Source organism: Chelonus insularis, unplaced genomic scaffold (genome assembly GCF_013357705.1).
Source record: "Chelonus insularis isolate UGA/USDA-ARS -01 unplaced genomic scaffold, ASM1335770v1 contig_334_pilon, whole genome shotgun sequence".
NCBI classification, from domain to species: Eukaryota; Metazoa; Arthropoda; class Insecta; order Hymenoptera; family Braconidae; genus Chelonus; species Chelonus insularis.
This window is the reverse complement of record NW_023276502.1, coordinates 31,891-50,397: the sequence shown is the minus strand read 5'-3', so window position 1 is coordinate 50,397 and position 18,507 is coordinate 31,891. Positions and strand designations below refer to the sequence as shown.

Below are 18,507 nucleotides of genomic sequence, written 5' to 3'. Positions count from 1 at the left end.
TTAATTATTATTTTGAATAACATAGTTACTTGTAATTTCATTGATATATCACACAACTTGGCTGTTTTAAAATTGATTTTAGCACATTTTAAACAAATCTAACAATGTATTTTTATTTTTATTGATTTAATTGAATATTTTAGATAGTCTTGATAATTGTTTGTAAATTAAAAAAGCCAAGTCTTTGATGATTTATTAAGAAACAACAAATAATTATGATAATAAACATCACAATAAGGCTACATCTGCGTAAAAAAATAGAAATTAATTCTAAAAGAAGTAAATTAAAACAGGCATCACGACTATTTACGTTGATGGAAACAGTGCAACTATAGCTAGGAGTTTATAAAATCATTTTTAAAGGATAAAATCAATGCATGCATTCTCTTTGTAATATTATGAATAATCTAAGAATAAAAGTAAATGAAGTCATATTTTAGCATGCAGAACATTAATAGCAATAAAAATATAAAAAAATCGGAGGAATATCTAAGAATCTACAGAAATCTGATCTAAACAAAAAGAAAAGGAGAAAAATTGTAGGAGTATAATTATGTATAAATAGATATAGACTTCCATAATTTAAAATATATGAAATTTTATGATAATGATTAACGTGTATTAATGATAAATTGTTAATGATAGTTAATTAATCGAATATTATATTTTTACAATGAAAATTGAGGTCCACTCATTAATTAATAGTTAATTATACTGAATAGAGTAAAAGCGAGTAGAATACTGGATATCTGATGATTAAAAGTTTTTAAAAACAAATGAATAATGATTCCATGAATTGACTTTTTAATATTATTATTAATATTAATCAACTTTCATTCATGAATCGATTAGTTTATTAATCATTCTTGATAAGAACAATAACAGTACATATTATTAAACTTTCAAATATATTTATATGATTTCATTGATATAATTTCAAAAGTAGTTATTCTTACAGAAAAATTTACTTTATCGTAAATAAGTTGAATAATTTCTTATAAATAAATATTTATTTTCATTAAAATCATTAAAAACATTTGATATGAATTAAATTGATTTAAACTTAACTGACTTTTATTAATTACATTAAACTGAATCAATCTTTGTATTTAGAGAGAATAATTAAATGGAACTATGTTTAATACAAAATTTCATGAATACTATTTGAATATACTTAAATTAAAATAAACTTTAGTCCTATTTAATGATAATTTACAAATAATATTTATATGAATTCTCTTAATTGTTTTTTTTTAATTCTCAACAAGTTAAAACGATTTAAAATAAATAACATAATTATTTGCAACAATGTATATTCTACTTTATTATTTCAACTTATTTATAATAAAATACTGAGTTTTTTCTGTATTAATGAACAGATGAAAACATGCAAAAAACAAAAAGAGTGTTAGAAGTATTATTAAATATATACATAGTGTCAGATAGATGTAAAAATATGAAAAATTAATTTTGATCGGAATAATTTTAAGAAATAATTAAATATAAAATTTTGTTTCAACTATCTTGGAAATATTATGAAAAGTTTGATAGAAAAAAAAAACAGTAAACTCGATATCCAGTAATCTATCTCTACACTCATATTGTAATGTAGCTTGTAATGGCAGCTGAAGCGTTGGTTTAAAGACTCCGTCTTACTAATTGTTCGGTCAATAAGATCCAGGAATACACCGACAACGTCTCCAACCTGCCATTGTTTACCAAATGTTTCGGCAGTTCCCGAGTATACTTTTTCCTCCTTTAAAATAAAAATTTAAAAGCAATTCAACCGGTGTCCAACAATTTTGCCTCCACGATAATCATAATAACAATAATAATCATAATAATAACAATAATTATAATAATAAGAATAATAAAAATTATGATAATTATCATCTATTCACCGGTAAATTAAACTGTTGGTCTCATTGTTCAGTCTTTTTTCTATTTACTCAATATCATTTTTTATTTTCAAAAGACACTTCAAATTAATCAATCAATGTAAGATAAACAAATAATGATGATCAAGTCTGATCGTTATGTTTCACTTTTCTTTTGAAAGGCAGGTGCAAAAATTCAATCCAAAGGTAATTATGAACAGAAAGCGAAATAAATGTACAGTAGTGATGATAAATTATGAAAATAACGTGAATTAACATTGAAAGAAAAATGAAAAAACATCATTTTTATGTAAAAATGAAAAAAATGAAAAAATAAATGTTTTCAATTAAATAAAAACATTTGTCTTATTGACAAATTTCAGGGGACTCTTACTGATCGTTCTGTCCGTAGCGTCAAAGAAACAGCCAACTACATCACCCACTTGGTATCTGTGACCAAAAGATTCGCAGCTACCACCGTGTACTTTGGTCACCTATCATTTACCACGTGATTAAACCTTGATAACATACTATCAGCTAATTTAATATTTCATTTCAATTTTCGTACTTATTGATTGGTTTATTTTTGCAATTTATTTCGTTTATTGCTTCTTCGGAAAAAAGCTAATAATTCACAATATAAATTGCGATCTAAATGAAAAATTTGGCCGAATTATTAACTAGTTTTTTTTTCACCAATTTACTTTGCTGGTAAACAAATGCAACTGATAGCGTGAATTTATGATAACATGAATCTAAAAGAGTAAGATAATTATCATTTTAACATACGTTGTACCCATCAAAGGCCCAAGTGTTGTCATCATTTCCTAGCATACTTCCTGGCATGCAATCAGCTTTAGCCCAACCTACTCTCATTGGTCCTGCGGTGAGAACTTCGAATTCAAAGTACCATTTGCCACTGCTTACGGCGTAATTTCTTTCAGCGCGGTATGTTCGGAAAAATAGCTGTCGAAGTCTACTAGCTTCAAGAAGAAGAGCTGAAATTCATTGTGAAGTATAAATAAACGTAAAAAAAAAAATAAAACGAATAGGAGAAGTAATAAATTAAAAATAATTACCTTCATGCTGTTCACCAGTGGGAGGCTCTAACATGTATCCATAAACCAGAAGCGTCCTTACAGTTTCACTAGCGGTATCTCTATTCGCTTTTTTAATGGCTTCATCAACCTTCGGATAAGGCACTAAATGCGGGCTTCTTCTCATCTCGGAATCTTCATTTAATCCATATGTCCATCCTTGACTTATTCTCTCCTTTGCCCAAAGATTATGTGTATTTTCAGCAAGCTGATCAACCAGCTCTTCCATTTTTGGAGTGAGTGTTATGGCACTAAGATCTAAAGGAGCTGGTTTATAACCACTGCTCTGTAAAAAGGGTTCATTTGGAAGCCTTAAAGTTTTTATTCTAGAAGGAGGTTTGTCCATTGTAATATAATATCCCAAAGCTAGAATTGTTTTTAATGTTTGCACTGCTAATTGAGTATCATAACGTTTTTCAGCAGCTGGAAGCTTTTCAAATTGTACAATGCATGGATGAATTTTTCTCATATCATCTCTCTGTTCTCCATAAATCCAACCAGCTTCTATTTTATTCATTGCCCACATTTCATGTATATTTTCTGCCAATTTATCACGAATCTGTTCAACGTATGCTGGTAAATTAACCATACTTGTATCAACTGGTTTAGGGACAAAGGCAGTATCATCTTCAACCAGCCACGGACCAGCTAAAACAACTTTGTTCATATTTCCAAAGTAGAAACAAGGATCTAAAGATAAGATTTGTTGAGGTAGGAGACTTTCTACTAATGGAGAAAATTCTTCTGGAGGTTGAAACTTCATTCTTCCGTGGTCTCCACCTAAAAGAAATCTACAGGAAAGCTTGGAAGAACAACTGATGACCGGAAAAAACATTCCGTCGAGATTAAAGTTCCTAAAGGAACCTGAAATGTGTGCACCGTTGAAGGAAAAAGTAATTACTGGAACTGTAAGGTCTAGTGCACATCCTATAACATCTCCTTTTTTGATATAAGGTTCCGTTGCATCATGGATAACTTGAGTTTTGCGTCCACCGGTCCACAGAAACGATCCATCGAATCCAAAAGAATATAAATCATCTCCTACGCCATTTCCACCCCATTTTTCACCTCCTCCGGGATATGGAACATATCTAAATTAAATTACATTAATTAACTAATGGAAGTCTGTATCAAGTTAAGATAATTAAGGTAACATAATACAGATTTAATTTTAATCATTCGATTTATGTTTATTTGTATTAATTACAATGTAGTACTAGAACTTCGTAAATAAAATTAATCAAAGCTTTATTGAAATTAATTTTTACCCGGAAGTATTTGCCCATCCAATCCTCAGGTGTGGTACCATATGTGTGGTCTGCTCGATGTGATCCACTGTTACTTCAAAATACCATTTTTGATATACTGCTGATCCTTCTACTCTTCCCACAAAAATATTTGGTCTCACACTAGCTACATGATCAACTAATTGCGTTTGAAGTAGGAGATTTTTTCCAGGGAGTAAAAAGTCACATATATTATTTTGTGATGAACGTACTGCTACTCCATTACCGACACAGAGAGAACAAAGAACATCTAATACTTTAGGATCCCTTCCGTGTTTTTCCAAAAGAGAAATAATTACTTTGATATGTTCATCCTAAACGTCAAAATTTTTATTTTATCATGTTAATAAATTGTTATGTTTCCAAGATACTAATTTAAACTTTCGTTAATATTAACTTACCCTCATCATGTTTAAAGCTTCAGGAGAATCGATAAGAACACAATGGAGTACGTCCAACATACCGGTACCTTCACTGGAAGCTTGAGATCCTAGTCTGCTAAATAACCAATTTAATCGATTGCTATTAGCAAACTGGGCACAGTTAGTGTGGTTGCCTTTAATTATAGCTGCTAAAAGTTGATAAAGATAACCAGATATCTGATCCCATGCTTGTCCACTTTCATCACCAGATAAAGCGACTAAAAAACCTTGTGACGTTATTACATTTATTTTGTCGATTGCTTCGAGAATCAAATTTAAAATTCCCTCTTCTTGGAACAAATCCTGACGATTTCTTAAAGCTCGAAATCGATTTTGTTTTTCTTCATGCTCTAAATTATGAAATAAAAAAAAAGTTAATTTTCCTTCATGACTTAATAACTAGTTTGATTGATTCGTTATTTTTCAGGTATTCCTTTATTCTAAAACATTACTACTAAACTAATTTTTAGCGAATATTAAACAAACTACTTACCCATATCATCTTCAGGTTGAGCAAAATAATTGATTAAATCTTCTAAGCACATGACCATTTCATTGAGATTAACATTTTGGAAAAAAAGAGATGCTCTTCTGTCCATCTGTAGCGTTTCTAGGCCTCTAAATATATTTAATCAGCTCTAACTTTATAAAAATACTTAATCAACTTTATTTTAAAGGTATAATAAATTTTCTAAATAACTCACGTGATGAACTGAGTAAAAAGACTGCTACATTTTCTAATAACTCGTGCAGTTCTCGATTCTTCTTCTTGAGATCTTGAAAAATCTAAACCATCATCCATTTTACCTTCTTCGTGCAGGACTGCTTGTTTTTCTTCTACTTTTCCTACGCCTTTTTTCTTTGTTTCATAAGACTGAAATTAAAATAATGCAAATTTGAAGAGCATTAATACGTAAAAATTATTAAAATAATTAAGAAGGAAATAATGGATACTAAAAAACATATTAAAATAATTGACACCAAAATTAAACAATAGAGCCTCAAGTGCTGTTGCTTTGAACGATCAAAGTAGTTGAAAGCATGTAATATCTACATCTTAATTCTTCAGAAACAATAAAGAACAAATTATGAGTACTTTAACATATGCTGATGAAGCAAAGAAGGTCGAAAATACAATTATAAATCATGATTTCAGAGAATTGACATTAAAACTTGATAATTAATGAGAAAACTTCAAATGAGTCAAAATTGCTATCAGATAGCTATGCATTGAAGTAAATAACTTGAACAGGAATTCTGAATTTGCATCCTTTAATAAGTCAAAATCGGATTTAAAGCTAAGTCTAGAAAAATACTCTAGTAGATGACCCAACTTCTATTAAGCTCAATGAAATCTTTACCACATCAACTCACAAAGAAAAGCAGTAATTTTCCCAAGATGTGCCACTTCTTTACTGAAAACATACCCTCAAAGCTATTGGAAGGAAACACAATTTATATTCATTCAACTTCAAGAAGTTTGTACGCAGAAAGAAGATAAAGCTATTAGATTCTCCACTGAGCTAGAGACTATGTACAGTAAAGGGATTGACTTAAGCTTAGATTATTGAAGAAACAAGTGTGCTCGATGTCTAGCATGTTCACCAACAGACTCTAAAACAGAGACAATGTCACAAAGCTAAACACGTAAACTCTAGAAAATCTAGGAGAGGATATTGCCGAGCTTTGTCTATTGAAGATCAATGCTAGCCTTTGTGGAATAATGACTTCGTACTCCTGTGAAGATTTTTGCTTTACATGAACTGCAATGATTTATTATTGATGTTAAAATTCAGTCATGGCCAAATGTAATACGTTTTTTTTTTTAAATTCTATTGAAAAAATTGGCTGATATGGTAAAAAAAATAGCTAAAAACATGAAATAAATTCAATAACAATAAATGTTGTATTGAAGAAATTTTGAAGAATAAATTTCGTTTGAAATTATGGATAGATACGTTATGAGCTTGCGGTAAATCGATCATGGAGATAAACTAAATTTCCGAAGCAGAAAGTTCATTAGGGCGCAACGTGTAGCCCTGATGAAAAAGAAGGAAATTGGAAATAACATATCTGGGTTAGCATGTGAATGTTTCAATTGGCAATACACCAATTGAATATAACCTTATTGAATATTATAAAATAATAATATATTACATTAAAAAATAATGAATGAGTCTATCTTTTATAGGAATTAAATATAATAAAAAAGTAAGTACAGATAAAAAAAGAAAAACCCTTAGAAGCTCATTAAGAATGAATTAAATCTAGAATTTATTTTACTTGGTCTATTTTATCAGGATAATAAAATATTCAACTAATTAGGCTTAATTTATTAATTTAATAAATATTTTAGAAGATAGTTATTTATAAACATTTCTTATGTGTGTCATTGAGCCCAATAGCTTTATAATAAAAAAATGATAGCATTCTTACCTTATATGAAACCCAAAGACAGGTGGTTGCATGTTGCATAATAACAGTTGAATCTCCGTATTTGATAATCGGTAAACCAATTACTTCAAGATCCTTATCTTCAAGTATTATTTTCTGGTCGTCCTTCTCCTGACGTAGCCAGAAGGTCGAAGTCTCGGTCGTTGCTTCATCCCTATAAATTAAAATAACTATATCTACATTTATTCTATTGTCGTTGATCCCTCAATGACATTCTACACTGGGTTCGATTTGAATTTCAATCAGTGATAACTCAAGAGGTTCGAAAGTACTTGGAATATTGGTTTACAAAAATACACTTTTAGAATGAGACTATTTACTTTTTTATCTTGAATTAAATCTTACCTATCGACCAGATAGAGTTCGTTATTCTCTTTAACTCCGAGATAACGTCCAGTAGTGAGATGTCTTATTCGCATTGGATGTAACCAATTGATAAATCCACCTGCCCATTTAGTTCTAGCTAATTCTAAACGCCAAAGAGATCTTGCTTGACTCATCACACTGCCTCCTTCATAAATGACGATGCTGTAAATTTTCGATAGGGGTAAAGAAGTTGACCTCGAACCGAATCAATAAATAGGTTGAGAGAGTATTATTTTACATCCGAATCAAGAGAACTCAATAATTCTTCTGTAGCTTTTTTATGCTTGAATTTTTGAATAGCAATAAATAAAATAAAATACACTTTAGCAATTTTACTTTTATTAAAACTGTAAATTTGAATACGATTATTTTCAACTTTAGAACTATTAGTTTTTATGAAGCTAGACTTATTATATAAAAGCTTGGTTAAATTAGATAGACCAGTAAGTCAAAAGAAGACTTCTATCAACTTCCTTTCTAACCAAATTTGAATAAATATTTAAATAAAATAATATACATACTTTTGCCCAGGCAAAGGACTCCAAGAAGATGGAATTGTTAAACATTCATCGCCTCCGTGAAAAAATCTCAGGACATCACCACCAAAAACATACCCCACATATTTCATTCTGCTTATTCCAGTTCCGTAAGGTTGAACCGACCAATGAGTAACATGAAAGGAGGCATTTACTACTGAGAGATTGTTCTCTTTCGTTGTGTGCTAAAAAATTTAATGCAAAAAAACCATAGCATCAAGGTATAGAGAAACAAAAAGAGAGAGAATGATGTTAATTTGGAAACACTTACTAGGTATCTTTCAGTAGCCACAGAAACAAGAATGAGGTCATCTCCAACTCTCACCTTTTCTCCCTCAGATCTTTGTTTCGATGCAGGATGAACTGTCCACCAACAAGCCTCTCCTGAACAGAAAGAGAATTAGTTGAAAATCGATCGACTTAATATGATAATAAGTTGTAAATTTACTAACCTTGAGAGTGCTCTTGTAGACCAACATCAAATGATAATTTGTCATTTGATGAGCTTGTTGACAAACACGCAAGATACTAAAAAGTTCAAAAATGATAATTAATAAAATACATAAAGAATAGATCACTAGCTTTTTAAAGCTCGAATTTTTCAATTTATAACAAATATTGCTTGGATAAACTTAATTTTGTTTAATTTATTCTGACCGAAAGAACCTATTTATTTTTTCTATAGAACAGAGATGCGAATATTTTTTTATTTATTGTAGACTCAATATAATAGATTAGAGTAAAATATATTTAAAAAAATAAAGCTCTTGTTCGACGTTGAAGTATTTCAAACTAACAATAGAAATATTTCAATGATAACTTTAATAAGCTAGGAAAAAAATTTATTAGATATTGATTGATAGATTGACTAAACAAATTAATTAGACATACAAAAATATATTTTGCATTCAATCTTCATTATTGTAAATTTCAATAATTATTATTCACAGTACCATGAGTATAAATAAAAATACTTTAATAATGACTTCATATTTACCATATCACTGTTTTGGTGCCTAAGTAAAATTGCATTTCCATATAACAAAGTTCGGTGACCTGATCCAGTGCCTTTTCCCTAAAAATGTTATTAACAATCAATAAAAGTGAATAACCTCTACAATTAACTTATAACCAATCCGACATTGATCAAATCAATACACCTTGTTTGCTTTAAATTAAATATTGGACGTACTCATATTATATAACTGATACTCGCCCAATACTTGATAAATTTACTTGTCGATTTGAAACGTTATAGAGTTCAAAAAATGTCGACTAATGTCGATTAGTACTACCAATAAGAAAAGAGATTAATGGAATAATGAAAATCAATTTTTTATATAAAAATAAGTCTATTATTTTATTGATGTCATCAGTAGATTTTTTATTTAGAATAATCTACTTCTAACAGTGTGTAAGCAGAGGTGTCTGGTAAGTTGCGCTAATAGACTAGAAAAAATTAAAGGAATTAGGTAGATAAAATTGAATTATACAAGATACAACCAACAGACGTAAAATACACAAGCTGAGTTTAAGTAGGAACGATACAATTCGTGCATATCAAATACTTACTAAGGTGTCTTGCTGCTGGAAATGAAAAAAACACATATCGAAATAAATTACTGATAGATGCAATCATTAATTTAGTCATCAGGATTTTGGGGTTCAATGATTCAATTAATTAACACTGAGGTAAATAATTATTAACCAATCAAGACATCAATGAAGCAAAAAGAAGCTTCCTTAGACAATAAGATTGATAATGTTTTGTGAAAATTAAACTGTAGAATTTATTTATTTTGAAAGTTATAAATTAGTATAATTTTGATCTCAGTGTTAATTAAATAGTTGTCAATATTCTATGTACATGTAAATAACAAAAAAAATTAAGTGGATCTCAAGTGAATGGCTTGTAAGGGAGTGTTGATGCAAATTGTGTACGTCCCATTGACCTATAGATGGTGACATTGACACATGCGATTGTATAAAAGGGTGGATGCAACACGCCGATGCACTATATTGTCTTGTAACTGTTTCATCACATATACTACTTGATATTATTGAATTAAATTAATGAAAATGGTATTTATTAAACCAGAAGTATTTCGTACACAGTATTAGACAACTGTATCAATAACAAGGCCATGTGAGCTTCATATAACAATACCATGTAAGCTTAGACAATCATTATTATGATTATAAACAATTATTACAATAACCACATCCCGAAAAGCCTTCGATATTGATAAAGAATTGTGTATAAATTAAATAATTATTATATTGTATTGTATATATCATTGTTGAAAATGGTCGAATAGTACTGGTAGAAATTTATTTACGTTACCGTCTCTGAACCTGCAGCTGTGACTAACTCTTGGAGGGCTCGCACTGATAAAGCTTGTTCTATCACGAAAACACATTGTGAAAGGTCAGGTGGTATGTTCTGCAACAAATAAATCAATAAATATAGTAACCTAGAACACATATTGAATGGGAATTTGATGTAAGATATCTGTTTTTTATTCATTCATCTCATTTTTATGATAAATCGGTTCAAAGCTATTTTTCTTCATTATTAAAAAAATCTAGCAAATAATTTTCCATCAATATCAAATTCAGCATCTTGACCTTTCCATTTTTACGCCAGTAGGTTAGAATTTCTGATTGATATGACCTCTACAGGACGCTAGTGATTATGATATTTTGAAAATAACCGTTTTTGGAACTTCGTTTCTCGAGCTTTAGAAATTAGAGGAGTGTGACTGTAAATATTATTATTCAACACGTGTTCGTAATTTGTAATTATATTTTTTTTGTTAAGTCTACATAGTAAAATTTATTTATTTACCTACGAATCTGCTAATTAAAGGTATGCTTACAAAGCAACCGATGTTTTAACGGAATTAATTGTACTTACCTTGTCAGCAATATTTTCGAGGAAGCAGTGTCGGTTACCAAATCCTTCTGCTGCGAGACAAACCCTTTCCCCTGTGGCCGTGCAGGATAAACATACCATATCTTCCTGTAAAATAGATTAAAAGAAAGGTTTGTTTATTTTTTTTCTTTTTTTTTGACTCTTACGTAAATATTACAAGTTTGTTATAAAATTTTATTGTTAGATAACAATGAATATGTAAGATGATTATTTAACGAAAAAATATGAATCATATTATGTTGAAATTCTGTTCTTTGTGTTATTGTAAGTTTCATAGCAATTCACAACAACGGAACTTGCGAAATTTCATGAATATGATCTAGATTTAAATGAATCTTGTGGTATGTGTGAGTATCTTGTGCCAAAAGGAATTTAGCCAGCTTGTGTAAGGTGGTCTAGAAAAATGGACAACTTATTTTACTAGCATTATTCTTATTATTGACTTTAATTGATTCATTGTTTCCAAAAAGAAAGAAAAAATTACAACATTTGGTAATTTTAAAATAATTTTTTTAATGTAATAACATGATTATTAATCTGCAAAAAATAAGTAGACATTTATGTAATAATGATATAATGTGATTTTTAATCAGTGAATAAATTAAACTATCAAGTACTGTTATGAAATTGGTATAAAAAATTTTAAAGAGTTTTCTACTGAATTATTAACATAGAAAAATCAGCATATATAAATAATTTGTAGAGAAAAAGAACATTATGATAGAGAAAGCAGATTATTAAATCGTAGATGACACGCGACTTCTTGGCAGCTTATGCTACTTAGACTTTCTCTTTTCTCTTTCATCAAACCTATAATGATCTAAAAGCTTTTAATCTGATGCAATCAAAACTTTCTTAATACCATCTTTTTTTATTTTTTAGGTTTATGGCAGAAATATGATGAGTGAACGACGTAAAATTTCAATGGAAATAAAAGTTAATAGAGAAGCCATGAAAATGAATGTTTCGAAATGAATACATAAATTATTTGCTAAAACTTATACTCGACATTAATGTGCTTTGTCTCAAAAATGCACGAAGATTTATATCGGTCGATTGTTAGAGCTACTGAACGAGTACAGTGAAACGTGAATAATTCAATTGACGACACAGGGTAAAAGAGACCAGGGTAAGAAGCGATGAAACACATGAGAACTTCCGAGATTATACAAATGCAGGTCAAGGACGTACAAGAGAAAAACAGACTTTTTCGCATTCTCTATAGTAAGAATAATGCTGTCAACGATAAAGAATGACTATCATAAAAAAGTGAAAAACTTTTGTGGAAGACGAAAGTAAAACTGTGATATTCGTTTTAAAATATGATCATTTTCAGTAAGTAAGAAGCTCTGACAGTGTGATAAATCATGTTAGTAGTTTATTATCATTTCATATAATCTTTTAGTCATTGACACTTTACTTATTCTGTTTGATTCTAGTTAACTAAATGTACCACTTGTAGTTCAGAGTGTTAATGAGTAAAGTTCCATCCAAGTTAGGGTAACTGACCTCACATCTTGAGGAAAATTAATTAATTGACTTAAGAAGTTTTATCTCACAATAAAATTTATAAGGTGAATAAATAAATTAGCAATCATTTAAATGATTTTTTAAATTTTTACATAAATTGATGAATATAAAGTATCTCTAAGCTAATGAAACATCATCAACACTCTGGACTACCAATAATATAATCGCTATAAAACATGTGATAATGATAATTAATATGTAAATTAAAAGATAAAAGAAAATGGATGAGTTAATTATATTAAAATTGAAATATTACATTGTGAATAGGTGATCGATGATAAAAAGGCTCAAGGGGATGGATGTTGAGCATTGGTTAAGAGCAATCGTCCGAGCGAGCATTGACCTAGATTCCTAGAAAATGTCGTGTGTATTTCAAACTCACACATGGATATATGAATAAAGACATGACAATCTGTCTGCACATACATACATAAAATAGAAGGATTAATAACTGATGCATTGTTTCACTCATTCATACAATGTTCAATAGGTTCAACGCATTAATAGTCCACTGCTACCTTCAATTCATTTAATTAAAAAATTTATCACACAAAAATAAATGGAAAATTAAAATGGATTCACTATTAATCAATATCATCTTTATCATTGATGCTATTAATTCATCTCGGCTAGTATATTAATACCAATGCAAAATCGATGTTTCTATTTTATTTAAAATATGGGTGTGAATAATATTAATGCATCTGAGTCAAGGTTATACAAAAGCTTGAAGGTTCAGTTGTTTCGTTAAATCAATGAGTGTACAGATCAAACATCTATCTCGATGAAATTTTCAAGTATTTTTTAATGAACTTTTATTACCTAAATTTGTAGAAAAAAAATTAAAATGAACGATTATGAAAATGATGGACGAGATTATGGGTAAGTTCATTACAACTTTTTCTCACTTTTTTATTTGCTTTATTGATCTCTTTATCATTATGTCATTTTTATAACCTTCTAATATATATAATAAAATAAATAAATAAATAAATTATTAGTATTATAAAAATCATTAGTTTTTTTTTGTTTTTATATATTTTCAAATATTAAAGAATTTTTTTCAGCAAAGAGTTGTTGATGCAAAGAAACTAGATTATTTAATTAACTTAATCTCTTGCAAGTTATAAAAGTAGATTAAGTCGATAGAAAACTCTTTTAAAATTCAATCTAACTCCACAGATGTTTATCTAAACATTTAAATGTAGGATTAAAAACTAATAAAAGCTTTTCTGTTTGATCAATCAATTTTTAATCGTTGGTGGAAAAATTTACATGCTTTTTATGTAGCACTTGGTGTTGTATATATTGAAAGTATTTAACTCACAGGTCTTTTAAAATAGCCTGACGTACACGTGTTACTTTGCTGTATAAAACTTATTCTATTGTTCTGTTGATAAATATGCAACGTTATTTACTTCTATATAGTTTCCAACTAGCTATGAACACCGAAGTTTTGATCGTCATACATAAATATATACATGAATTCAATGACTCAATATAATATCTATTTATCTATTGATATACTAATCACTTTAATAAAACATAAAATTTACTGATAAGTTTTTTTTTAAAGTAAGTCTTAAAAAGTTAGAGAAAAAGAAATTGATTTTTTCAAATTGATGAAGAATGAATGATGTCAAGTATTTAAACAACGTAGAGTTGATTGCTTACAGAATGACAAGTTTATTTATAACAATAGAAATTATTGGCAAAACGTACGAGATTTTCCAAATCAATCATCCTTATTTAATATTGACAACATTAAATTCTTTCTTCTTCGGTGGATTCAAATTGATCAAAAATAAACAAGCAAGGTCATGTTGAAAGTGCATTCCGATAGGATCGATCAATCAACCGAGCTTACAGCAACGACGACGACAGACACGAATAAATCAAGAGACAATGTGTTTGAAGCGAAACGAATTTTGGCACTGAGCCAGTCATAAAAAAATATTCTAAACTAGAGCTCAAAAGCTTGGTTTTATAAAAGTTTAAAAAAAATTTGTTCTAAACCGTAAGAACAATTGTAATTAATATCGACAATATTCCAGATACAATAGAAGCTTTAACGAGCTGGCAATCATTCATAATGTTCATTAATTTGGCATCAATAATTTCCAATAATTAATTTTTAATTAATTTTAATTAAATGCATAAATATTTAGTCTTTCTAAAGAATTTATTATTTATAATTAATTATTAAAATAATTTCATTATAAATAAAAGCAATATTATTTCATTTTAACATTTTGACGGTTTATTTTTGCGCAGGGAAATTATAGATGAAGGTCCAACAAATGTAGAAACTGAAGGTTTTTTTTCTTCATCAAAGCCAGATTCAAAAAAGCAAGATTCTAACAAACAGGAGCAAAAGAAAAAAGAATCTAAGAAGCAACAGCCGGAAAAATCTTCAACACTTTCAAGTTCAGGAAGATGTACATGTAAACCTGCTTCAGAACCAAAACAACGACGGCGGAATAAAAAGATGAAAAAAGAAAAGGAATTGAAAGTATCAACAGGAGGAGGAAAAAGAGGAAGAAAGAAGAAAGAACGACGTCTGACCAATCCTTTTATCATATTTTATCTGGAAATGTATTCTAAAAATCGAACGTTATGTGTTGCTGAAGTGGCTCAAAAAGCAGGAAAAATCTGGAAGAATATGTCAGCTAAAGAGAAAGAAGAATATGTCAACAAAGCAAGGAGGAGTCAAAGCACAAGAATGTTGGCGAAAAATAAAAAAAAGGGAAAAAAGACGGAGTAAAAATAATGGAGCATCTCTTGAATATAAATATTTCATTCATGAATTTATTGGATAACGTATATCATTAGCAAAACAGGGTGCTGGTCTAGATATTGATGTAGGTAAATTGGCTATGCATGTTCTATAACTCATTGAATAGTAAAATGAAAGTTATAAATTGGTAGGATTATTCTTCTTATTTATTATTTATCATCATAGAAACTAGTATAAAGAATTCTAATAAATAATTTCATAGACAAATAGACAAAATTAAATATTGAAAATAGACTGCAAAGGTAGTGTTGATGAAGTTGAACGTAATTGACGCGATCAATTTATTCTGTATTGAATTTAACAAACTGGATTGTCTACTTTTTTGTTAATTTTATATTTTATTATGATAAATTGAATAGAAGCTCATAGGATCAGGTTTTCATAGTTCAAATTTAAATCACATTTCAAAAGTAATCATTGAAGTATTTGTTGAAGCTTCAGATGGAATGTTTTCTGTGTTGAAGCACAGTATTGGATTAAAGTCAAATCACAAAGCCAATGTAAAAATATACTGAATAATAAACTTTCCTCTTTAATTTGCTTTTTTATTCATTGCTTTATGAGTTATTGACTTGTAGAAATCGAATTTTTATCTTTGAATAGTCATAACTCTTTGAAAAAACAGTTCAGTAACTTTCGAAGCACATCAATAGAAAAGTTAAAGCGTGTGTACGTGCTTGAATATTTTATGTGAGTTTTTTTCATATCTAAAACGAGAGTTTCCATCGAGATCCAATAAAAGAGTGTAATAAGATTTGTTTATGAATAAATTAAAAAGCATTTTACATAACCGAAATTTAATTTTTAATTGGTAAACATATTAGATTCGATTGTAATTTAAAATTTTAAAAATTTGTATCAATTGTAAAAATAGTAATTACTTATATTGTTAAGAAGATAATGAATCAAGCTAAAGAAGCTCTGTAGTAACTAGTGTGTTACACTTTATAGCCCTTTTAATGCTATTTACGATCCTACATACGCAAGATAAGTGAGTCCATAAACAGACACAACAAGTAAAGAGTAGAAAAATGTTACAACTACCAATTCTTTAACATCCAAATTACTCCAATTATTTTTTATCATCCAGACGCATAATTAAGTTAATTAATTAACTGGTTGTGATCATTGTAATTAATTTTGGTGACTTTAGTTAATTTTGGCTTTAAAAAATCATCAAAAATATGTTATATAAATGAAACAAGCATTGGTATATTTTTATTTGGACATTATTAAATAAAAAATGTATTAAAAGACTAATTGCGATAATAAAAAATACCACGTAAGCTACATGGATAAAAAAATAAAATGGAGAACATGTAAAATATAATGTAGAAAGAGTAAAATAAAATAAATAAAATACAGTTTATATAAAATCTCCGATATGTTTACGTCAGATAAAAAATATCTGTCTTCTATAAAAAGTTAGCCCTCATAATCAATGATGTATACATCGCTCTCTCTACTCCTGTCATGCATGTACCTCCATATCATCTTTCTTTAAGGGTCGATATATATTTTCCCTATTCTATCTTGAGCAAAAACCAAACTAAGGGTGATACAGGATCTGTCAGTAACACAAAAATAAGACAAAAGAGCCACAAATAGAAATGATTACACATGATTGTGTGCATTGTCCCATATTGCACCTTGAAAAAAATGAAAGACTGGGTCGAGCTGATAATTCTCTTTTTTACACCAAGGGTCACGGTCATCACAATACGCTGAAAGGCTTCCGCGTATTTTCACATTAATACTGATCAGTTTTTTGCATTTTGTTTATATTTATGAATTTTATCATGACATCTTCACTTTTAATCTTCCTTTTGTTGAATATGTCATTATCACAATGATTGAATTGTCTAGACCTTCTATCGTGTGAGGAGTTAATCAAATTTAAATATCAGCATGAAATAAATAAATTATGAAAAAACAGTATTGAATGAAACAATGTGTATAAATATTATGAGTTGTTATATTGATTTTTGATTTCTCATGAACAAATAGTATTATTAAATAATTCTTATTAAAGAGTACTAAACTATTTGAATTTAATAAATTTTGTGTTTATTATAAATTGACTTATGTTTTGAGAAACAGTTATGTGAGTTTAGTAAACATTCTTGTGTTTTTCAAACGTAGTTGCAACGTTGAATTCATACAATAATATTGATTATATTTTTGTTATTATTATTCATTGATTTCAGTGTAATTAGTTGTCATTTTGTGATTATAATTTTAATTATTTACTTTTGTTTAACAGTCATTCAATTCATGCTCAGTTTTGTTTACTTTATTCAACTTTCGGTGAACTGACAGACCTCACGTTTTATTTTATCATTTTAAACTAGAATAAAAAATTATTTGCTTTAAAAGTACTCATCGACTTTATTTTTCATGAAAATTTCAACTGGGTTTCTTTTCTTCTTTGACTAAAAAACTACTCTAGATATTTTAAATAGTTCTAATTTAATTCACTATCTGCTCAAAGATAGAAATAAAACAGTAGAAATTATGATGTGAGTAAATACCCGATGAGCCCTATTTTTTATTTTTAAATGGAAAGTTATAAAAAAAATTCCATAAAATATAAATAGTAATGCTTTTCGAAAAAAAAAGCTCTATGTAACCTAAATGCTATTTAAAAATATTTTTCATTCTAAAAATGAGTATCCTTTTAGTGTTGATTAATTTGTTACATAAATCCAATCAAAATAATCTCTCATTGTTTTATTCATTTAAAAAACTGTAAAAAGAAACGGGAGTTAGTGTGAAAGGTTACAACAATGATAGAAAATGAAATCAACATTTATATAAACAACTTACCGTACGAAGAAATGATACATCATCCTGCTCGGATCCACCCTCACTGTCAGCCATCCTTGGAGTTTAAAAATCCTTCAGGAACTGCCGACGTCTAACTTTATTTCCTTCTCCTTGATCTCCCTCCACTGTTCACAATTATTTTAAAATCTTCAGCGTATGATATCCAATAATTACAATAACACTACTGGACACGAGTCACGTAAACCAACCGCATGTCCGCATGTTTTGCAGCCACTTGTGCGAAGCCTTGCTCGCGTTTAGACGTCTTTTGACCGACTGACGAGATATGCTGCGGAATTTCCCAGTGAATAGGGTTTCTATTGGATAGGAGGAATGAGATCGTTGTAAATTTTCTCTTGCAAATTCTACCCCTTCTTTACT

At 28.8% G+C, this 18,507-nt stretch overlaps 2 protein-coding genes across 10 annotated transcripts in view; one reads left to right on the top strand and one right to left on the bottom strand.

The window, feature by feature from the left end:
• RyR (Ryanodine receptor) overlaps positions 1 to 18,507 on the bottom strand; it is a 41,546-nt gene that overhangs the window by 21,379 nt on the left and 1,660 nt on the right. For 4 of the 9 annotated variants that reach the window (XM_035082018.1, XM_035082019.1, XM_035082026.1 and 1 more), the window contains exons 3-19: positions 18,127 to 18,443; positions 10,956 to 11,060; positions 10,383 to 10,481; positions 9,611 to 9,625; positions 9,036 to 9,113; positions 8,491 to 8,566; positions 8,310 to 8,422; positions 8,024 to 8,223; positions 7,482 to 7,664; positions 7,119 to 7,290; positions 5,387 to 5,556; positions 5,176 to 5,300; positions 4,662 to 5,032; positions 4,243 to 4,574; positions 2,957 to 4,065; positions 2,667 to 2,875; positions 1,657 to 1,756 (exon numbers count right to left, since the gene is read on the bottom strand). In XM_035082018.1, the coding sequence (XP_034937909.1) occupies positions 1,657 to 1,756; positions 2,667 to 2,875; positions 2,957 to 4,065; positions 4,243 to 4,574; positions 4,662 to 5,032; positions 5,176 to 5,300; positions 5,387 to 5,556; positions 7,119 to 7,290; positions 7,482 to 7,664; positions 8,024 to 8,223; positions 8,310 to 8,422; positions 8,491 to 8,566; positions 9,036 to 9,113; positions 9,611 to 9,625; positions 10,383 to 10,481; positions 10,956 to 11,060; positions 18,127 to 18,180 (3,511 nt within the window). In that variant the 5' untranslated portion in view covers positions 18,181 to 18,443. Of the gene's footprint in view, positions 1 to 1,656; positions 1,757 to 2,271; positions 2,372 to 2,666; positions 2,876 to 2,956; positions 4,066 to 4,242; positions 4,575 to 4,661; positions 5,033 to 5,175; positions 5,301 to 5,386; positions 5,557 to 7,118; positions 7,291 to 7,481; positions 7,665 to 8,023; positions 8,224 to 8,309; positions 8,423 to 8,490; positions 8,567 to 9,035; positions 9,114 to 9,610; positions 9,626 to 10,382; positions 10,482 to 10,955; positions 11,061 to 18,126; positions 18,444 to 18,507 lie in introns of all 9 variants that reach the window. The other 5 variants (XM_035082024.1, XM_035082025.1, XM_035082022.1 and 2 more) reach the window with 3 other exon arrangements.
• LOC118066184 (high mobility group protein B3-like) lies at positions 12,900 to 16,386 on the top strand. Its single transcript, XM_035082030.1, has 2 exons — positions 12,900 to 13,385; positions 14,778 to 16,386. Exons 1-2 carry the CDS (start codon positions 13,351 to 13,353, stop codon positions 15,265 to 15,267), a joined length of 525 nt encoding a protein of 174 aa, XP_034937921.1. The 5' UTR covers positions 12,900 to 13,350; the 3' UTR covers positions 15,268 to 16,386.